Below are 22,827 nucleotides of genomic sequence, written 5' to 3' on the forward strand. Positions count from 1 at the left end.
TGTCTTTTTTCGCCGACCCGAGATCGCCTGGCATTATTTTCCTCTATATGCTTCGCTCTCTCTCTATTTTCTTTTCTTTTTTCTCTCTTTCTTTTTGGGGGCGTAACGCTGGAATACTTTGAGTCCAATAGAGCGCAAGTCGCCTTCCAGTTCGCGAGCGCCCCTAGCGCCATCTCGTTCTGAGCATTTGCTATCTGCCCTGCTCTGGCGCTCGCTGGAAACCAGTTTCCCTTACCGGCTGCTAGCCGTGTATCTGTGTGTGTGTGTGTGCGTCGAACGGGGTGCGGAGTGGTGTGTGTGTGAGTGTGTGTTGCGGTGTGTGTGTGCGCGACGTACGCTACGTAGCGCTGCGGTGCGAGACATGACGTTAGTTCACTTCGATAGCTCTGCCAGTCTGCACGTGAATTTTCCCTGAGCTCTCCCGGCTGTCTGTCGAAATTCTGAGACAAGAAGAAAGCTAAAAATCTTTCAATCGGAATCGAGAAGTCGAGAAATCGGAAACGGAAACAACACACACACACACAACCCACACGCTCTGAGTTTCTGAATATTGTTTCAAAACTAAAAGAATCTCAACCCAAAACACACACACCATACGCGTCTTCTGTGACACATTTTTAAGCTAAACACAAATTAATAGTAGCGAAAATCGAAAAGTATACCCAACAAATAAAAAGTGCCAAGTGTTACAAAAAGTGTTTGCTACAAAAATCTAAATGAAAGAAAATACAATAGATATAATGCAAAATCAATAATCGTGCAACAACGAAAAAAGAAACAAAGTTTTCCCGACGGGAAATAACAAAAAAATCCAAGAAAAATCAAAACCACAAGAAAACTTGTTGAGCGCCAAGGAGGCCAAGCAAGGAGAATAGGATAGGACCAAGAGGAGCCTAACCGAGATTCGGAACATTTCTCGCCTGCCACGTTGTACGTAAAAGACGTCAAGACGGTTGCCTCACGGTTCGAGTGGAATGAGCATAGGGACCCCGGTCTTCCTTTCGATCGATCGGTGTACAAAGTCGTTAAACTGAGCCCCAACTTGGAGCCCTACCCCGCCAGCGTGGAGGGCCTGAACAGCCCCAGAGCGGTGGGGATGGCCGCGACCTCGTACATGACCCCGTCCAGCGGTGATCTGGACATGGCCCTCGGCGGCGGCGGCGGCGGTGGCGGCTATCACACCTCCTCGCCCCGTTCCGCCGCGGATGCCGGTGAGATGAAGTACATGCAGCATCATCATCACCATCATTCCGCCGTCGCCGCAGCAGCAGCCGCACATCATCAGTTGCCCTCGTCGCCGTCGCCCAATGGCCAGGGCAATGGCACAGGCCTGGGACTGGGTCCCGGCTCGGGGCTGGGCTCCTGGAGCACCCTGCATCCGGATCCCTGGTCACTGCCCACGCACCATACGCACCATCATCCCGCTGCTGCAGCTGCTGCCGTCGCCTCGGCGGCGGATACAGTGAAGCAGGAGATGTCACATCTCTCCCAGCAGACGAGGATCCAGCAGGGCATGGCCTCGCCCTCGCCTCATGCCGCCTGGCATGCCCCACATGCCGGTCACTATGCTCCCAGCGGATCGCCGCTGGGCTACCATCATGCAATGAACGGGATGCTGCATCATCCGGCCCATGCAGCGGCAGCGGCACATCACCAGAGCGTGGCGCCGCTGCATCATGCCTTGAGGGGAGGGGAGTCCCCACAGCTGCACATCCACGCCCATCACATGGGCGGCGGCGGCGACAGGGATGCCATCAGTGGCGGCGAGGAGGATACCCCGACATCCGATGATCTGGAGGCCTTTGCCAAGCAGTTCAAGCAGCGACGCATCAAGCTTGGATTCACCCAGGCGGATGTGGGTCTTGCCCTGGGTACCCTTTACGGTAATGTCTTCTCCCAGACCACGATCTGCCGGTTCGAGGCACTGCAGCTGAGCTTCAAGAACATGTGCAAGCTGAAGCCGCTGCTCCAAAAGTGGCTAGAGGAGGCAGATTCCACCACCGGATCACCGACATCCATCGACAAGATAGCGGCGCAGGGCAGGAAGCGCAAGAAACGCACCAGCATCGAGGTGAGCGTGAAGGGGGCGCTGGAGCAGCACTTCCACAAGCAGCCAAAGCCCTCGGCCCAGGAGATCTCCTCGCTGGCGGACTCGCTGCAGCTGGAGAAGGAGGTGGTCCGCGTGTGGTTCTGCAATCGGCGGCAGAAGGAGAAGCGCATGACGCCGCCAAATACACTGGGTGGGGACATGATGGACGGCATGCCGCCGGGTCATATGCATCATGGTGGCTATCATCCGCACCATGACATGCACGGCAGCCCCATGGGCACCCATTCGCACTCGCACAGCCCGCCGATGTTGAGCCCACAGAACATGCAATCCTCGGCGGTGGTCTCGGCGCATCAGTTAGCGGCTCACTAGCAATCAGAAATCCAGGAGTCGAACTCAGCTGCAGCTGCGTCCACTCCTGCATCCCTCAATAGCCTAAGCCAGCAGCAGCAGCAGCAGCAGCAACAGCAGCAGCAACAACAGCAGCAACAGCAGCAGCAGCAGCAACACCTGCAACAGCAGCAGCAACACACACCCAACACACCTTCCTCGAGTGCGGGATCGTCGGCAACGATGACCAGCCAGGTGATGTCGCCGCAGAGTCCGCTGGGCAGCTCTTCCGCTGGCAATAACAACAACAACAATAGTAGCACCAACAACAATAACAATAATAATAACAACACGAATAACAACAACAACGAGGAGCAAGTGAAGCACCACCAGCAACAGCAACAGCAACAACAGCAGGCCTCCAGCATTGCAGCCGCTGCAGCAGCCGCAATGTACATGGATCCCATGCGCTACCAGCATCCACATCACCCGCACCCACATCCGCACCAGCATCCGCATCTGAATCCCGCCCACCATCCGCACCTGTTCCATACCAGCGATCAGCTGCAGCAGCATCCCCAGCAACAGCAGACGCCCGGCAACGGCGGCGGCGGCGGTGGCGGCGGTGGCAGCAACTCCCAATTGTCCCCGGGAGCTGGGAGCAACAGTGGATTGCCCCTCCAACCGCCCAGCTCGGCATCGCCGGCGGGCTCCGCCTCGAGCGTCCTGGGCGGCCATTTGAACCTGAATCCGCTGCACCAGCATCATCACTACCAGCACCATCATCACCAGCAGCACCATCATCACCATCAGCAGCAGCAGCAGCAGCTCCATGCCCGCCGCCTCTTCGAGCTGAGTCTGCAATTTGGAGCCGCCGCGGCACCGGGCGCCGTGAGGCACTTCAATAGCTTCGGTGGGGCGGGCGGTGCTGGCGGGGAATAGCATTCGTCGGCCGCCTGGTTTGGCTATGAGTCCTCCTAGGACTCGGCGTCGAACGGGTGGCCGCAGTTCAAGCGGGAGCGGGAACGGGAAAGGGACAGGGAGCGGGACCGGGAATAGCCCTATAATCGTACAGTCGAACTTTTTCACCATAACGATTCAGCAGAGAGTAGTTTTTTGAATTTCTATAATACAGTGTGGGGTTATCCCTAAAGGTTTTTGTTAGGTGAAAAGTGAACTTGAAATTTAAAACCACTTTTCAAGAAATGTTTGTTCATTTTTGAAATATACACCATTTTCCAAGTAAACTTTCATAAGAAAGTGAGTTTTCCAAACCCTTAAAAATGTGAGAAGCTTTATAAGTTATTAAAAGATAACAAAATTAAAACTATAACTTAAAAAGTGTTCCAAAATTCTTGAAAATTCTATATACGTTGTTGAAATAGTTCGATTGTACTACTTATAGGAATATAGGAATAAGTTAAGGTCTCTATAGATGATGATGATGATGATGACGATGTTAATGGGGTTGAGAGATCATCTTTTTTACCAGTGCATTAATCTGTGTTAAACTTCAGCTTAAAGAGGAGCAGGGAGCGATATGTGGAGGAGGCTGTCTGTCATCCACCAGTTTAGTTTTGTTTTTAAAGTTTGAAAAACTTGCTTAAATTAAATCAATTTTAAATTAAATGTAAAACGGAAGCGATTTCCTTTTGTATAAAGCGAAATAGATACACGCAATTCAAATCAAACGTGAAACCAAGTGATGTTGTTTTAACCTAAAAACTAAATGCTAAAAATTAAAACTAAAGCAAAACAAAGATATATAAAAAGAAAACCAGAAAAACTAGTTAAAAGTGCGACCCAAGTGTTAAGAAAACCAAAAAACAAGAACAAGTAAAATGAGAAAAGAAATTCCTCAGCTGCTCCACCACAAGCAAAAGGTAAAAAGTCCACAAAAATATTTTTTCGTTCTTTGTCACACTTTGTCGCCGCCGTCTAGATCAAGTTAAAAATTTAAACAAAATATTTAAGGATTGAAAACAAAAAGGCTCAAGAAAGCCCCAAGTCGGTTCTAGCTAGGGCTTAGGTTCTTAAGCAAGCCGTGTTTATATATATTATATATATATAGCCAGTAGATTGTACTCTAAAAAATTTATATATGACTTCAAAACAAAAACAACAACAAAAAAACAAAAAACAATGGAGAAGACACTAGAATTTAACGCGCGGCGAGATGAAAATGGTATAAGTAAATATTAATACAAAAACACCCAAAACATTCTGTAAATAAAAACTTACAGTTAAGTCATATTTTTTAGCTTTAAATGCAATTGTAGATTTTTTAAATAAACCCTACGAGAAAATCATGAAAAACACAACTAAAAAAATCCAACAACATTTATAAAATATATATATATATAAACTGTAATTTCTAGGTGGTAATTTTTAAAGAATTAGGCACAACGTGAAGAGTTTAGTTACTTAGTACTGTACTTTCTATTGTAAGCCAAGGAAAAACGAATGGTAAAAACCAACCATAAGAATATAGCTAAATCTTAAAACTTAAACAAACGAATAATAATCAAATACAACCACAACAAATGCTAAATTGTAATATATTAATTGATGTACATTAAAAACATAAAAACAAAAACAAAATACGAAACATGGCAAACCTAAATGCTAAACAACAAAAAATTGAAATTATTTCAACAAAACAAAAATAAACGAAAAATTGTGTAAAAAAACCCCTCAATTTGTGTTTTTTACTCGTCATTTTTGTATACTTTTTACTTCTTTTCTAATAATCTCTTTTGAAAACAATCTTTGGGTGTTACTTTATATACATATATAGACATATATTCTAGAAGTAAACGAAATTTTTGTTTAGTGTACTCTTTGTTTTTGGTATGTTGAAAAACTAAGCTATAAGGAACGATGCGAGAAGTGAAACCGAATATTTAAGATTAAGCCATGCCCTCAACTGTATAATAAATTATATATACACAAAACCACACACATTTATGCAGCAGCAAAGTCAACAAAACACACACACACACACAGAAGAAAAAACAGATGAAAAACCATAAGAGAAAATGAAATGAAAAAGCCAGAAAAAAAACTCTTAAAAAACAAATAAAAAAGAATATTATTCGAAAAAAAAGACGGACCTTTTATTATTATTTAATTAGCGCTCAGTTTGTTTTGGTTAATTTTTTTTCTCGCCACTTTACGAGACAGTTTTACAGACATTTTACAGCCAGCTTTTGCAGAGATACTGCTTCTGCTGCTGGGCGTTAATACCTCGGATATCTGCCGATAATTGCGCGTATTTATTAATTTCATTTGTTTGCTTAAAGTGTTCGAAAAGCCATTAAACAATTAAGTGGGCATATTATAATGCGATTGCCTACGTCAGCGAGAGCGAGCAATTGGTAATTAACTAACAAACACCCCTCGCAGATCGAGTTGGGATCGTTAACGAAAGTTGTCATTAAAAAGCGTGGCATTTCGTGAAATTACCCCTTTTGTTTATAAGGCCTTTTAGTGCCAGTAATTTGATGGATATCCTCTGGATGTTCCTGGTCAATGCTCAATCGTCAAAAAATATAAAAATATTGACGTCAATCGGTGGGTGATTAAAGTGACAATTTGCCAGATTTACGGGGTCACCAGGGAATTACTTTTCTTTTTGTCAAAAACAAATTAATGGGGTTAAGATTCCTCAGGAGTTTATTGTTTATAATTTGTCACTAGAGGTTAAAGAAAACCTTTGAGAAACCTCATTATTATCAAATACATGTCTCATATCAAATTTGGGGTTAAGTGTTATCACTAATATAATAGTTTATTTATTATACGTAGTTTAAAGTTTTGTTTAGAATAAATTCAGGTATGTGTTAAGCTCCTTAAAAAATTCCCCCTAAAATAATTCCCATATTTTTGATCTGCGTTAAAGCCAATTTAATATTATTATTATGCACCGAAAAATGCAAAAACAGAATCATAAAATATCATTAAATGCGTCTCATTGCCCCCTGCGACTGCCACTTGATCGAAATCTAATGTGCCGCACGCTTTTAGCATTTAATTCATAATTTAAATGCATATTTCATTGGATGTGTTGATTAACCGTATTCACAGGCCCCGAAATGTTATTGGTTAGTACGAGTAATTCCGCATAAAAATTGCATCAGCCTGTAAATATATAGTACATATATCCTGAACCCTCCCAGCCAGACGCCTGCTTATTGAAAGCCAGTTTTAGGCTTAAATATATATAAATATATCGAGAACGAAAACAATAACAAACAGCAAATAATAACAATAATATATAATACAGAAGCGCAAGTGCAATGATTTTTATTTATGCGTCGTCGTTATTTTCGTTCGAATTCGAAACTGAATTTGGCAACAAAAAGTGGCCAATAATAAGGGAAAATTAAACATGAAAATTATATATTTTCTATTATACAGCCATGGCAAACGCCCACGCGATGCGCTCCATGCACTTGAACAATATATATATACATATATATATTTATTATGCCCAATATATAATTATTCTCTCTCTCTGGTCTCTTGATTATTTTCTAACACAGAGAGAAAAAAATAGAGACGTCGAAATGGAATGAAATTTAATGGGGGAAACAACATGGCGGCAACTGCCCACAACAGCCTATTTATACGTTTTATCTATTGCCACCTGCCTTTTTGGGGGTAGTTGAAGCACACACACTCTCAGTACACACGCACACCCACTCTGTGCCTGCCGCCCCTCGGGCTATATAAACTTTTATATGGAAAAACGGAAAGGAAAGGTTTTTTAATGGTCGAAATACGCTTAAAGAATTTATGGGATTTTCTGAGGATTGTCCTGAATTTTTTGGGCGGAGAAATTCCTTGCTGGTTAATCATAGTTAATGGATTTTAATGGTAGATTTAAATATGTAATAGAATTCCATATGTTTAGTTGAGAAGGAAAATGTATTAAGTTGTTACCAGACTAAGTTCTTAAAAGGAGAAACTGCAAAGGCAACAACTAATGACTTACTTATATAACCTTTAGAAACTCTACTGAATTAAAACAATGAATATTTTATTATTATTTAAAGTATTTTTCTTATCCTAGTATTCTAGTTAATACACCCTTGTTTTTTTTTGCCTAATTTAATGGTCAAAACTATCATAAAATTCAATACACAGGAGTATATAGTTTATTGCCAACTTCGTTTTTGGTTCATTAAAACTATATGGCCCACCTTTTGGAGTACCCAACAATCCGCATTATGTGATGATAAAAGAAAAGCCACTAATATGCGAGGGCAAATTGTAGTTTTCATTGGTTTTAATGTGGCCATGCGTGCCAAGTGCGACGGCAACACCCCCTACACACAGAGCACACCCTCCCCTATACATGTATCCATATATATAAAGATATATACTATACCCATTCGTATCTGTATCGGAGCGGGAGTGAAACCCCTCCTCGAGGCAAATACCGACATTTTCATTATTATTATTTCGAGTGGAGTTGGCTTTTTATTATTTCGCGTGGCAAAGCAACACGCCGCACCACCGCTGCCACCGCCGCCTGCTTTTGTGTGTGCTTTTTGGGCTGCGTGCATACAACCGTGTCAATAATTACCCGTGGGACTGACACGACCAACGAGAATCATTCAAATGTTGCAGAAGCTGAAGCACCAGACCCGGCTAACAATGGCTAAAAACAAAAGCCACAGAAGCTGGCAGCAGCAGCGCAACTTGGTAACGGAGTCGCAGTCGGGAGAGTCGTCGCCGTTCCACAATGGCCAGGCATATTGCCATTGTGGCAGCAACGCGGCAACTCGGCTAAAATGGCTGACACTAGTCAACGTCACCCGAAGTCGTCGGGGGCCCAACTGACGAACTGGGTGACTGACCATCCCCCAGGAGCGGATTGTTCAGGGTTATTTGGAGGTTTTTTATTTTCCATTTTAAAGACAAAATTAAGGCATGTACTCTCTCATTTTATTAAAACATGTTCTTGGAGGTTATTCCTTGATGAAACTTTAAAAACTATGATTGGGAAAATCACCAAATTTATACATTTTATTTATTACACATTTCATTATTTTCAAGTTCGCTGAACTATAAAATAAAACCTATATTATGTGTTGAATAATTTATTAAGTTTGTTTTTACTATTTACCATTGTAAGATATACGAATAGGCTTTGTTTCAAATTAATATTTAAAATGTTTTTAAATTTGTTTAAATCAGGCCCCTTAAGTATTATATTCTCTTATATTTTGTTAAAGTATCCCAAGTATCTAGGTCTTCGGGTTTTTAATACTTTGAGCTAATTTTAAACCTTAAATCCGTCCCTGTGATTAGACCACACTTTCAGTTCGACAATAGTTGGCTTTCGGCTTCGGCTGGTCGACTTTTTCACTGGCATTCGGAGTCTCGGGGACTTCGGACTCATTATCTATGCTTCCTTTGGGAATTTTCATTTTCTTTTTCCCGCTCTGGTTTTTTCTCATTTCTTTTTTTTTACCGAGTTCTTGCCGTGTGCGTTCGTGTGCGACAGTTTGGCCAAGAGGAAACAAAGCGAAAGAATAGATGAACAACACTTTCCAGATGGGAAGTTCGTATATAAGTTTATATATAGATTTATTGTGCTTGGCTTGAGATTTAGTAGGGATATTGGTGGCTTAAATCCACTGAAAAACTACTACTAATGGGTAGCCTTGTTTCGCTGTAGGTCAAATCAAACCTTACGCTAATTACAAAATTTACGGCCTCACGGAAAACTTAAAGCGTTGGAAATTCTTTTTAACAACCAACAAAAGTAAGATATATAATGAAAATAGAGAGAGAGATACACACTCCCACACATCAGCGAATTAAGCTGTGACTCTGTGTGTAAAATGCAAGCGAAACAAGCCACAAATTGGGATGCGGCAGGCAGGTGGAGGTGGTGCTGGTGCTGGTTCCATAGGTGATTCCAAAGGTGGTGTGTGGTGTGGTGTGCGGGGGCGCCGCCATTCGACACCTTCGACTGTTGGAGGCACTTACGGCACTGGATCAGCCTAGACACCTAGACAAATAATGCGGGCATGCTATAAATGGAAGATTGTTCTGATATATGTGGCTGTGCTCTACGGGAAATTACAAGGGGTTGCTTCAAAAGCTTCAATTTGAAACGCAGAAATATTTGTTAAACATTCAATTATAGAGTAAAGAAGGTTGCAAGGACATTGGTGATTGATTTCGGTAAGGTTATTCAAAAATACAAATCTTAAAGGGAATATTTGCAGACATATCTTTCCCTGTTGCTATCTTTAGTAACAATTCTGATTCCTCTTTAATTATCTCCTTAAATGATAACTCCCTTGATAGCAATTTTCACACTGATTGATCAAACTCTTGGGACCACCCTCGCATCCATAAAGCCATCTACGGCGACCAATCCACCGGAGACAAACACGCAAACATCTCTCTAATAAGCAAACGCAATTGATGCCTGAACCATGACATTGTCGCCGATCTCCGTCGATCTCCTCCAGTCACCATTTACGTCTCGTGTGCAGTTGCGGGGCTAAAAACTGTTGAAAATGCGCGGGTTATTAATGGCTTTATAAGCTGCTGCTGCTTGCCAGCTCCCGCGGACTTTGGCAAGCAAATTGGCAGCCAGTAGAGTTGGTCCGAGCCTGAGTCCAAGTCCGCGAAACCAAGACCGCCGCAGCGATCGAGCGGCGCAGTGTCAAAGCCAACCACTTTGCGCTGTTTTTTCATACCTTGGACTAGCAAGAGTCACAAAGGGTATATTGTATTTGAGGGAAATTATATCAAGGGATCTTAAGTGTTGAGATATTCATGGTAACAAGGATCGAATGAAGCAGATCAGCTTAATCTCTAATATGTAGTATACTATTAACATACTCTTTAAGTACGAAAAGGGGTTTGCTTCTTATATTGATACTAATAATGTTATGAAATATTAAACCTATTCTGTGTGTTCTTGTGGTCCACTTCACCAAGTTAGTGTTTCAAGCCTTTAATGAGCTTGGAGTTCAGGTCCATACAAATCTTTAACTCTACCGAGGTATCTCTTAGTCGTTTCGATGTCTTTTATTTGCTATTTTTATTGGAAGTGCTGCTGCTCTTTTCGCTGCTGTTTGCACACATTTTTAACGTATAAATAAAAAGGCAATGGGTGGGGTGGTGATGGTGGTGGCGCACAGATAAAGTCAACTGTGGGCCACCCTGGCCCAGGTTTCGGATCCGTTTCGAACTACAAAAAAAGTCGATATGTGGAAAAACAACTACAATTTTCTCACACACAATTTGCAGACAGTCGCAGACGTTGCTTGACATTTTGCCAAACTGGCAACAAGGTCGCCCAGCGCTCAAGATAGCTATCTAAACGCAAATACTAGCCAAGTGCACTCGAAGAATTTACCATAATACAAAGCTGAGTTGGGATAAAATTCATTAAAAAATATTGATTAATTTCTTAGTATTTAAAAAGGCTTTTCGTAAGTAAACATTTCAAGAAAACTACATAAGACTTGTAAGCCGCTTCCAGTATTTATGAAGAAGTTAAATATTCTTAAGAGTAACTGAATTTCTTGAAATATTTTCATGGTTTATGCTGTAGATTTTCCCCAGTGCATCTCAGGTGCAGCATAGAATTTAAAGATTTGAATTTTATACCCGGCAAATGGCCGTGAACGAATGCCACAGGCATTCAAGTCAGCGGCGGTCAAGTGCATGGGGAGCAGCTGATTCCGCTGATTCTGGTGATTCTGGTGATTCTGGTGATTCGCTGCCAGTGCAGCCATAAATCTCTTAATGAAAACCGGCAATAATCTTTTTGCCGGCGGCGTCGGCGCAGAACCGAAGCCGAATCCCAAACGGAACAACAGCGTCCCGGAGTCAAGCGCGAAAAAATGCGCAAAAGAATTAATAAACAAAGTAGCCGGGCATGTTGGCATGTGCCCCTCTGCTGCGCCCCATCTGGTGCTGGGGGATGGATGCAATCCAACTCCGCATCCAATCGGTAGGAGGTAGGCTCAGGAGGAGCTCTGGGATTGGGAATGGGCGAGTTATTTTCTGCGCATGCGCGCACGTGCTCAGGAGATGTCGATGAGTCGCTGAGTTTTCCGTGGCCGCACGTTTTTGCACTCGAATCGGCTGCCGTTGCGCATGCGCATCATCAAAAGACAAACAACAACGACGGCGACGATGGCGACGAGTCATCAAAGCGCCAGCATCGAAGCCCAGAACCACTGCATCCTCCTCCTCCTCCTCCTCTCCGCCAGCTGCATTTGCATTTCTAATTTTTCCAGCATTTTTTCGCATTTTCAATGCAACGCGAACGATGCTTGGGGCGGCGTGGCAATGGCTGGTAAAAAAAAAGGTGGAAAATGTTGAGGCGCCGCCGCTGCTTCAGCATTTCCTCATGCTCATATTTGCCGTAAGCCTAAGAGAATTACTACCAAAAAATGCAAATCAAATGGTTTTTAAAAATAAATAAATAAATACAAACAAAGAAAGCAAGTCAAAAATTCAATTTAGAACTTGAGAAACTTTAGAACATTATTTTTGGAAATTCTTTTGATTAATATTTAGCCTGTTTTTGTGTTTTATCATCTTTTGAATTGAGGGCCTCTCTCTGCGCTTCTCAGCAGTCGCACCTAGGCCAATGTTTGATCACATGCAAATCTTTTTGAACAAAAATAAAACTTATGCAAACTAATCATACCTCCCAGCTATTGGATATTATAGTGTCGTCGGGTTGTCTAGACTTTCAAAATCTGACAGATCATTGCGGATCCAAAAATATGCGTTGATTCAGGCTGTAAATTCACCACCGAAACCCCCCAAAAAATACAGATGAAGAAGTTAAAGTAAAGTTTTGATTTTTTTCCACCTTTTCTTTGATGACCAAGTGTTGTTGGTGTTGGCGTTGGCAATTTGACTACCGAAAAGTATTAAACAAAAAGCTCCCCCAGAGTGGCTGAAAATCAATACAAACAGAGGCTGAACAAAAAATAAATGTTTAAATATTTGCAAAAGAAATCGCTGGAACAAAAAGAGAGAAAAAAAAACAAAGTCGAAGAGAGAGAGAAAAAAACCTTTGGCAACGCGGTAGCCATAAATCAAAGTCGCGTTAATGAAAGCAATTAAAACGGGCTTCCCAAGGCAAAAGAAGGGGGCTGGGGGGGTGGCAGCGGTGGTTGTGCCGAGCATATTTGGGCCAACTTAAAGCGCAGGAAATTAAATTTTATGATGCCGAGTCGCATTGGCAGCTAAGTTGGCCATTTGGCCAGACCCAGACCCCAAATGCAATTGTTGCCGCCGCCGTAGTCGTCGTCGACTGCAGTTAAATTTTTGCAGTCGCCGAGCTTGTAGTTTCTTTGGCTGTCTGAAAAGTTGCACAAGGTTGGCCAAAACAACAACAACAGCGAACGGAGTCGCGCCGTTTGACGGCTGCTAAAACTTTTATGCAGCGCCACTGACACCTACACCCACACACCCACACACCCATGCCCCATGCAACACACACTCACTCTCAACTAAGCCATAAGCCCGGCCAGACTTGACCTACAAAACGCCGCGTCGTCTGTGATTATGGCGCCCTGGGCGTACCACTGGCTTTGGGTTCTTGGGTTCTTGGGCTCCTTGGCTCTCTTCGCCTCTTGGGTTCTCTGGTTATTCTTTGCGCCTTTGACAAACTGCAGTTAACTTGGCCAAGTGACGTAATAGCCGGATCTAGATGGATTTCTTGAATCAACCGAAAATAAAATATATATATAAGGCTAATTTTGAGACAGAGCTCTCTGTCTTGATAAATACGATCATAAAAGTAATAAAAAAACATGGTTCTAATAAGAGTTAGGCGAATATTGAATACTCCTTATAAATAGCTTTGGATTTTCAGGTTCAGTAGTATGAAAGAAGTAATAAGTGATATATTTAAAGTACTTTATCCATTAATTTCTTCACTTGAATTACAAAATTAAGGGGAAAAGGTTAATATAGCTTTATAACCTTAAACTAATTTATAATATTAAATGAAAAATACTGTTTAATAGATCCCCTCTTAGTCCCTTTTGATTTTATTTTTAAAGCACCTCAGACAAAACAGCGTCAAGCTTAATCGAACTCAAACGATATCGTTTACAGACCTCTTATACCCTCACCGAAGCTATAAACATTTCAGCAATTCACACAAAGCTGCTTAATTGAAATCAAAAAGTAAAAAAATAAAGAGAAATACAAAAAAACGCAGCATTTTACTCTCGGTAGGCCGGTCGTCGCCTGTTTGGCTTACTGACCATCAGCTTCATTACCATTAACCAACTGTGGCCACAAATCATGCATTTAACGCCTTCTTAACAGGCAGTTGAGTTCGGCTGGGACTGGGACTTGGTTGGGAGCAGGGAATCTGGCTGGGATGTGGCTGTGGATGTGGATGTGGCTGTGTAGCGCCTGCAATCAAAACTGGCAATAAGCATGCAAAACAGCCACACAGCAAACGAAATGAAATGAAATCAAACAGGCTTCGGCAGGAGAGGAGCAGGAGGCGGAACAGGAGGAGGATGAGGTGACCCTGGCAGTGGCTCTCGGTGGTCAGGTGTAAGTCCCAGTCCAGGCCTCGTTTATTGAGTTGTCCGAGAGGCTTGAGCCCGAGGACCCTGATGAGCTGTTGATGCTGAGGCCTGATCGTGCCAGTTGACAATTACACAACGAATAAGAGATGGGATTGGCAGGGGATCGAGGGGATCTCTGGCCTAATGGAGCGATCGTTTGCCAATTTTATGGGTCTACCCGGCTACCAGTTTGCATGAATGAAGCCCAAGTTGAAGCTCTCTGGCCGACAACGACTCATTCAGGTGCAGACCCATAAAGATAAAAAAGGATTTGCTAAGTGACTAGAGTGTGTGTGTGCATCCGCCATTGGGGTCTGGTGTCTGCGTTCTGTCAGCTTGTAAATCAATATAGGAAGTCACATCATCGTCAACATCATCATGATTTGCTGGCCACAAAACGAGTTAATTCGTGGTGAAGACAAATCAATCCATCAGATTATTTGGCATTAGCCATTTGAATGAAATACGAGAGGGAGTGTTTTGGGCTTTTGTTTCAGTCACTTTGAAGGAGTGAGGGTCTATTCGTTTTTTGATGGAATTGGACTTTAATTTTTATACCCTTGCAAGGTATTATAATTTTAGTCAAAAGCAAAAAACGCTGTGAAGGAGTCATTTCCGACCCTATAAATCATATATATTATTGATCAGCATGAAAAGCCGAATCAATCTAGCCATCTCAGACAAAAAATAAAAAATTTTAATTTTTTTCCCAAATTTTTCATCTAAAAATTTACATGTTGTTGAATTGTGAAAATTGTCAAAATTTTAAATTTCTTAAAATTGTCTGTTGAGTATGCAGATTTATTAGCCTAATAAAAACTAACACAGGACAACTTTCCGAATTAAAATTAATGCCTTTTTGGCATAGTTATGTGTTTTTTAAGATTTGATTTTAAGGACCAATTTTCATATAATAATATTGATAAATATCGATTCAAAAAATGGTATTTCAATTTTGGTCAGAAGCGTAAAACTATGCGAAGGAACCATTTCCGACCCTATAAATCATATATATTCTTGATCAGCATGAAGAGCTGAATCGATCTTGCCATCTCAGACAAAAAATAATTTTTTTTAATTTTTTCTCAACTTTTTACATCAAAAAATTTACATTGTTGAATTGTGAAAAATTGACAAAATTTTAAACTTCTCGAAATGGTCTATTGAGTATGCAGATTTATTAACGTAATAAAATTAAACTAAATTTTATATTATTAAACTGTCAAAATTTGACAAAAATTTAATATTCCTTAACTGTAAAACTGAGTATGCAGATTTATTAACCTGGCAAAAACTATCACAGGACAGCTTTCCGAATTAAAATTAATGCGTTTTTTGCTTAGTTATGTGTTTTTTAAGCTTCGATTTGTTGAAATAATTGACAAATAAAACTTTAAATAAATATTGATTCAAAGAAAGCGAATATTTTATGCTAAGCTATGATTACATTATAATATTATTCCAGAGAATTCGATCTTCGTTATTTCCTTAACCTACCTTCAGTCCCTTCTTGTCAATGGCCAAACGACTCAATCACAGCTTCAACAAATCAATCCATCAGATATATTTTAGCATAAACATTTCAAACTGGAGTCTACTCTTCACAAAAACTTTATAGATATTTTGTGTTGTATTTCTTTATCTGTTTTTTTTTTTGCGGTTTTATGGACTTGACTTTGGCCAGTGTGTTATCGATGCCACACTATAAACTATATATATATACTTATAACCCAATAGTCATAGTCACTTAATTTCTACAAAGGAAACCAAGTCCCAGATATTAGCGCAGAAGTGTCTCTCTGCGATGGCTTAGGAAGAGTTAAAGACCAAAACCGACCGGGCCACAAAATTAGCCGCTCGTAAAAAACCTGACACAGGCGCACGTGCCGTTTTCGAAATACCCGGTAAGAAAAAAAAAAACAAAAATCAGCTAAGAAAAAATAACCACAAAAATCCGAAACGCCTCACTACACAAACAACAACAACAACAACAACAGGGTCTAAACGGCTAAAAGCCAAAAACAAACTCGGTGGAGACAACAATAATTTCACTACAACAACGATGGCAGCGGCGGCTTCGGGCCACATCGTCGTCATAAATACCTTGTCTTTTGGCCGTTGACAATTTTGCGCCAAATTTATTAACCAGAAATTGATTGGCCAAACGGCAATCATCTATGGCCAGATTTTCTCTCTCCCTCTCGCCCCAGCGACTTCATAACTTACTATTAGCCAAAGAAATATATTGAAAACAGAAAAAATACAACAAAACGTAAACTAAACTTTTTTGTGGTGTTTCGATAACGTTTTGGGTCCGTTGAAATTTCGCATAATTATGATGCCTATAAATTTGTTTTCTTTCATTAGTTAAAGTTAAAGTTTTCTTGTTTCGCTGCTGGTCCTCTTATTAGACGAAGGTCAACGACGACATAAAAAGTCAAATTTTATTTCAGTTGCCAACAAAAAAAATACACGACACAATATTGTCCCCAAAAGCTTGGGTGTGTGTGTTAGTCGAGTTTAAGTTTTTGTTTTTATGAACATTTTAAAATCGATTAAAACATATGATTGCTAGCTTATGGGGGCTAATGTTGGGTTTGTTTTGATTTAGGGCTGTCTTCGTAAAAAGTTTAAAATGGGGATAAATTGGGTAAGACTAAGTGGTTGATTTTATATATTGCATAGTTTTAATCCTACTTAGTTGTTAGCAAATATTAGGCAAAGTTAATATAAAACATAATTGATTAAAGGAAATGTAGGTTGAGACATTTGTTTAATTGGTTAATCCCCCCTTTATAGGCCTTAGAAAGAATATTTGTTTCTATATTCTTGTACTCCTTTTTTCTCTCTAATTATTTCCCAGAAAAATGTGTAAATAGGTAACATCAATTTGCATTTACTCCCCTAACTTCTTGGCTTTTTTATTGCCACTTAAAAGTGGTTTTTATTGGTTCCCAGCTGACCATTGTTTCGACTTCGTTTAGGTTTTATAACTGCTATTTGTGCAATTGCACGAATTTGTGGTTTTCGACTTTAGTTTCGTGTTTTTATGGTTTCCATTAGTTGATACTAATTTTTTTTTTGTAAGCGGTACAAGCTCTAAGTAGATTTCTCTCGATGATAAGCAAAGGAACTTATCGAGAAAGAAACTAAAATTAAAATCGATGACATTTTTGGGTGAAAGTTTCAAAAAGCAGTTTAGAAATAGAAAGTAGGGAGGGGCGTAACTTAACTCTATATTTTGAGTGCAATTTATATGCCAACAGAGTTGTGGCCAGAAGAGAAAGATCTTCCTGCTCGAAATCTTGCAGCTTTTCAGGGTCCGATGGAGGTGTCTGTGCTGGGTACATCAAATGTGCAAACAAGCCACATAAATCTCGTATAAAGCGAAATTATTTTTTACTACTCAATTGCAACAGCGGCAGCAGCGCGAGTTCCTTGAGCTGCCTCTTCCTTCTCTGGCCAGACAAAAGGGTCCTTCCTGGCCAAGTGCATAAATCTCGCACTTCTTCTCTGGCTGGAAACTGAACTGAAATCATCTCAAGTGCCCCAGTCCCACTCCCAGTCCCAGTCCCAGTTCCAGTCCAGCTCGGAGTCCGAGTCCCAATCCCGATAGTTTGTTACGGGTCTCGGGTCCGATAAATAATTGCGTACATTTGAACAAATCGTGTTTGATGTTTGCTGTTTGCTCTTGTTGTGTCGAACTGTGTGTACGCCGAGTGTGTGTTGTTTTACTCGCCGTGGTGGTGTTGCTTTTTATTGGTTTGGCCGTATATTTCGGTTGGGGTTTTTGTAGATATATATACACTTTTTGTTGGTTTGGTCAGTGCTTTTATTGCTACACATGTTGCGAGGGAACAACAAAATATAAAACAAGTGAAGAATGGTCAATTAAAATTAGTGTCGACGTTTAGGGTGCTCTATATTGAAAATTTTCCAAATGTAAATAATTATTTACTTGACCTTTATCAGTTTAAAAGTACAGTAAATCAATTTTACTATGTTATTTAGTACATTTTGATATAAAAATATCAGAAATAATCAGAAATCTTTGTAGTTTTATTCATGGTATTAAAAATAACTTTATTTAGAATTATATTATTATTAAATTCTGTAAATATACCTTTAGGTTCTTATAAATAAAGTCCTTTACCGAAAACTCCTTCTGCATTTACAGGGTATTCCTATTTTTCTCTCGCCTTTACATTGATTTGTCTTTAGTACGTTTTCATTGAAATTTATTGCGTTTAACAAAATTAGCTAAGCAAATTTATTAAGCACTTTGCCTGTGCTCTGGGCATTTGTTTTATGAACCCTTCTGGATTCTTTTAGGGGGATGAGCTAAACCATTGATGAATTTCCCGGTTTGTTCTTTGTATTGGTGGCCACGTGTAAAGCATTCCAAAAGCCGAAGCCAATCAATGAACCCATTAAAGTTTAATCACAATCACGTAAATAAAATGTAGAACTTGTCGCATAAATTATGTGATTGCCAGAAATCGCTGGAAAAAATTAAGCAAGCGTCTACAGTTTTTTTTTCCTAATGAATTGCAAATTTATGCAACATTTTCGAGGAGCGCCAAAAAAGAACTTGACTTCTAGTTCATTTAAAGATATATTTATTTATATTTTTTGTTTTTGCTATCATCGTAAAACCTAAAAGGTATTAAATTAAAGAAGAGCTTGGCCAAAACGATCAGAAGAAGAGTTTAATGAGAAAGAAGAAACCTGACGGCTTGGGCTCCTCTTCCAATTTCCAAAAATGTAACTTTCGAATTTAGCGGTACGCCTTTTTATTCATTGTTGCTGCCGCTGTTGTTGTTGTTGTTGTTGTAGATAGCCCATTCTTTAGGTTGTCAACTCGATGAGACATAAATTTTACAAAAAGGCCAAAACGAATAGCTGAAACTGAGCTCTCCTCCAGCAGTCTCTCAGCCAAATGGCGGCAAATGGTTTTTGGACACAAAGGCGGCCCCATCTTGCGACTGCGCCATGCTGTGTCACTTGTGCCCCAATCTAACTTGGTTTTTTCATTCCGTTTTATTTGATTTTAGTTTCAGTTCCCTGAGTTTTTTTCATTTTCATTTTTTTTTTTGGACTAATCAACGACTCTGAAACTTTGCTGCCTAGCTCTGCCATAAATTTCCGTCTTAGCCCACATGTAAAAGATGGTCAGAAACATATATATATATATATATTCGGCTAGAGAGTTCGATCTGAAATGTTGGCTGTTGTTTTTTCTGCCTTTTCCCTGCTTTTGTTTCGAGCTTAATTACAAACTCCCGATAAGGCGTCGATGGCTCGGAACGAAAATATCGCCGTCCCCCGTTGGTAACAAGTGTCTTGGCGGGTCTTTGATTAGCCACGATTGCTTATCGGTGGGATTGATCGACTTTGCCGCATTGAGGCATCTCATCCTCCATCCTCCACTGCGCTTTTTGTTGGATTTAATTTGACGCTTTGTTTTCGATTTTAAAATCTTTCAGTTTGGGGTTTTTTTTTATATATTTATTGAGAACTAGTTTTGAAGGGTTAGTTGAGATCATCAAGGGAAGAGTGAATTAAATGTAGCTAATCTCTTTAACTTAATGCTAATAATATATATAAAATACAATAATTATATTGTTTATTAGCTAATACTAATGAAATTTAAATTATTTGTTTAAATAAGAGAATATTTACAATATACCATAAAAAAAGTATTCAAGTATTATTAGCTGTGGTAATTTTACTTCTTATTTAGGTTAAATTTTAACCCACATTTAAAGATCTTTCTCAAGAAGTTTTAATTATACAAACCACCTTATTTTCGACTCCATCTTATCTTTGATCTTCTCGATCTTATAGTAAAGCCACTTCTCCTAATCATTAAACCAGAAAATTTCCCATTTGATTATTGCTCGTCTCTTGCTTTATTTATTATTATTTTGTTTTTTATTGCTGATCAAATTTGTTGTGGGAAAAACTTGGAAGAGATAAAGCCGAGGCTGACGAGCTGCCCAGACGACGACGACGAGGCTGACTCAGAGGCGGCCACACGCCCAGCTTTATACATATACACACTTATATCTATATAGCTATTTAGATATAGCTTTGGATCTGAGACCCTACAGGTTGCAACCAACTGCTAGTGCAACTGTGTGTGCATTACTCAGCGGCGACCGGGTAGCATTTTTAATTGAAATAATTGCGGGTTGAGTTAATTAAACGATAAATAATGTAATTGTGTATAAAAAGGCGATTCACAGAGACGCAGAGTCACGGCAAACAATGGAGGATAAGCAGTCAGAAAAAAAAACAAAATTATATTGCACATAGGTTGGGTTGCATAATGCACATAATGCACGATGTGTCTCTTGGCATTCTTAACCGCAATCGCTGAATGCTGACTGAGGCTGAGACTAAGACTGAGACTGTAATTAGTGGCATATTTGTTTCAGCCCGGTCACAACAACATCAGCGGATTTTTTGATTGATTATGATTTGTGTTTTACACATAAAATAAATACATATTTAAAGGGAAAAGTGCGAGGTGCTAGATTAATTTTATTATTTTTATTCTTGAGTATCCACTGAACTTATTTTCAAGATAGATAAAGTAAGCTTAGCTTTCTTTGACACAGTTTAAAATATTTAATATAATATCGATTTATTGTATGATAAAATATCGTTTATATACCTGTATATCTATACAATTCCGATACATCGATTAATTTTTATTAATTCCCAATCAATCACTGATTGGCTTGTTTTTCCGTTTTTGTTTTCCGTGTGGTTAATGATTTAAAGAGACCAAAAGACCCAGAGACTCCCTCCCATTGTGACTCAAAGGAGGAGCGTGGGCATTTCAATTTGAATTCTGAATGAAAATGAAAACGAAATTGGCCCGTAATCGAGGGCGCGTGCGCACAGCTCCCATACTCTAATCGATTCGCGGCAGTTTAATGATATCGAATCTTGTGCGGCTGTGGCTCTGTGTCATATAAAAAATGTAAATAAAAAGCTTGAAATTATCTTCATGCTCAATTTTCAGCGGTGCTGAACCCGCAGTTCAGACATGTCGTATACTTAACATTTTGCACACGGTAATATTTTGCGGTTCAGCAAGTTTTATATATATAGATGGGGGTACTAACTAGTTATGGGCCTGATCTTAGGGCTGCGACGAGTGCTAAATGTTGTGCTAATTAATCAAACAACTAATTGACTGGAAAAACCCGACCTGAGACTTAACTTCCATTTTCCCTAGATGATAGTATGATCTATAAAAACCCCTATCATGTAAAGATTTATTTGATCATAAATGGGAATTACCTTCTATATATATATATATCTAGATATTTTAAGAGTGCCTTTGATAAGCTGAAAATTGATTGTGTTGTTATTTTTTGTATTTCCCACCTATAAATAGAGAATTATTTCAATTAAGTTATTCGATCGACCTTTCTAAAAGTTGTATCACTTTTTTCCAGACGTTACGCATGGCTAATCATATTTTTCTCGATTATTATATCATATTAATTGGATTAATAAGGGTAAGTCCAATCATTTCTCTAACCCTGATTTTTCTGCATATCTTAGAGAGGTTTTTTTCCTGTCATTTATCACTTGCCTCTGTGATTTTCACTTAGCCAGCTCACCTCCTATATCAATCCGCCCACACATGACCACCTACACTCTTTAAGCTTGGAGAATGCCAAACCCAAACCCAAACCCAAAACGGGAGACAGAGATATGGAAACAGAAATAATTATTTCTGCGGCATTTTCCCTGTACCCAGTCTCTTGGGGGAGCTCTCTGCATCACAACGACTGCCCAGCCAATGTCCTTCGTCCAGTTTTTGCCCTTCAGGACTCTGGAGTCCACAGAAAATCAACGAGAAAACCAAGAAAGGGAAGAATGCAATATGAAAAAAGAGGAAACAGTACACTGGGTTAAAAGTGGGACTTGTATTTTCAATTTTTTATAAATTAATCAGAGAATTTTCTGAATCATGGTCGAATTTAAAATGTATGTATATATTACAAAAAAATATATAACATATTTTTCCTGCTGGTTAGTTTAGGTTTTCTTGTGAACCTATAGTTTATTTTATCAGTGTTGACCGCTCGGCAACATATTTGCGCTGTGGTCTCGTGGTCAACCGGGGCACTTACGCAGTCCCGGCCTTAACCATGCCCTGGAGCCATGATGCGGATGATGCCGTTGCCGCCGCTGCGGATGATGGAGCTGCTCAGACCCAACAGATGACGACGATGACGAGCTGCTCCTTTGGCAACTGATTTCGATTTCAATTTGCAATGGCTGCGCTTCATCGTTCATGGAATGCAAAAAGCCAAAGCCCAGGCAAAACCAAACCAAAAGCGGGAAAAAAGACCCACTGAGCGAACGGCTGACAACAAACAAACAAACAAATGTCTTTTAATGGCCACATAGAGCAGTGGCCTGTGCTGCCTTTGCTGTTGTTGTGGGCGCAACAAGGCTTGCAACGCTTCCTGTCAAGTGATTTATGCCACAGGCAAGGCAGGGCCAAAACTCAAGCCCAAAAACGCAGGGCGAGATCCAGACTCTGGGCTCAGACTCTTGGAGCAGTCTGAGGGATTCATGCTCAGCTGCGGGACTTGGCAACTAATTTTCTTCTGCGCGTTGCAGAAAAATTGACTGTCTTTTGTCTGCGATACTTCGCATTCGTCTTGCTCTCGTCTCAGTTAAGCACTGGAGAAAATTTTAAGATATTTATTGTGGGTTTTTATATTTCTATGGTCCAAAAATCTATTATAATACTAAGAAAGTATTTGAGTGCATAGGTTCAAAAGATTAAATGCTTTCACTTATATGAGTAAAGCAGGATTGCAAGGCGTT

The 22,827-nt window shown here is 40.2% G+C and overlaps 1 protein-coding gene and 1 long non-coding RNA gene across 7 annotated transcripts in view; both read left to right on the top strand.

Moving 5' to 3' along the window:
• Positions 1 to 22,827, top strand: part of LOC147644679 (uncharacterized) — a 140,410-nt gene that overhangs the window by 72,946 nt on the left and 44,637 nt on the right. For 4 of the 6 annotated variants that reach the window (XR_015270133.1, XR_015270132.1, XR_015270131.1 and 1 more), the window contains one exon: positions 21,438 to 21,500. The exons of the other annotated variants lie outside the window; for them this stretch is intronic. This is a non-coding gene — a long non-coding RNA (uncharacterized LOC147644679). Of the gene's footprint in view, positions 1 to 21,437; positions 21,501 to 22,827 lie in introns of those variants that run through there. 6 annotated transcript variants of the gene reach the window in all.
• Positions 96 to 5,486, top strand: vvl (ventral veins lacking). The gene is given in 1 exon segment (XM_020946007.2): positions 96 to 5,486. A coding segment is annotated over 1 exon segment (2,226 nt). The 5' UTR covers positions 96 to 1,096; the 3' UTR covers positions 3,323 to 5,486.

The sequence above is a fragment of the Drosophila serrata genome, unplaced genomic scaffold (assembly GCF_035046125.1).
Source record: "Drosophila serrata isolate PLE 108 unplaced genomic scaffold, ASM3504612v1 contig_116, whole genome shotgun sequence".
Lineage (NCBI taxonomy): Eukaryota > Metazoa > Arthropoda > Insecta > Diptera > Drosophilidae > Drosophila > Drosophila serrata.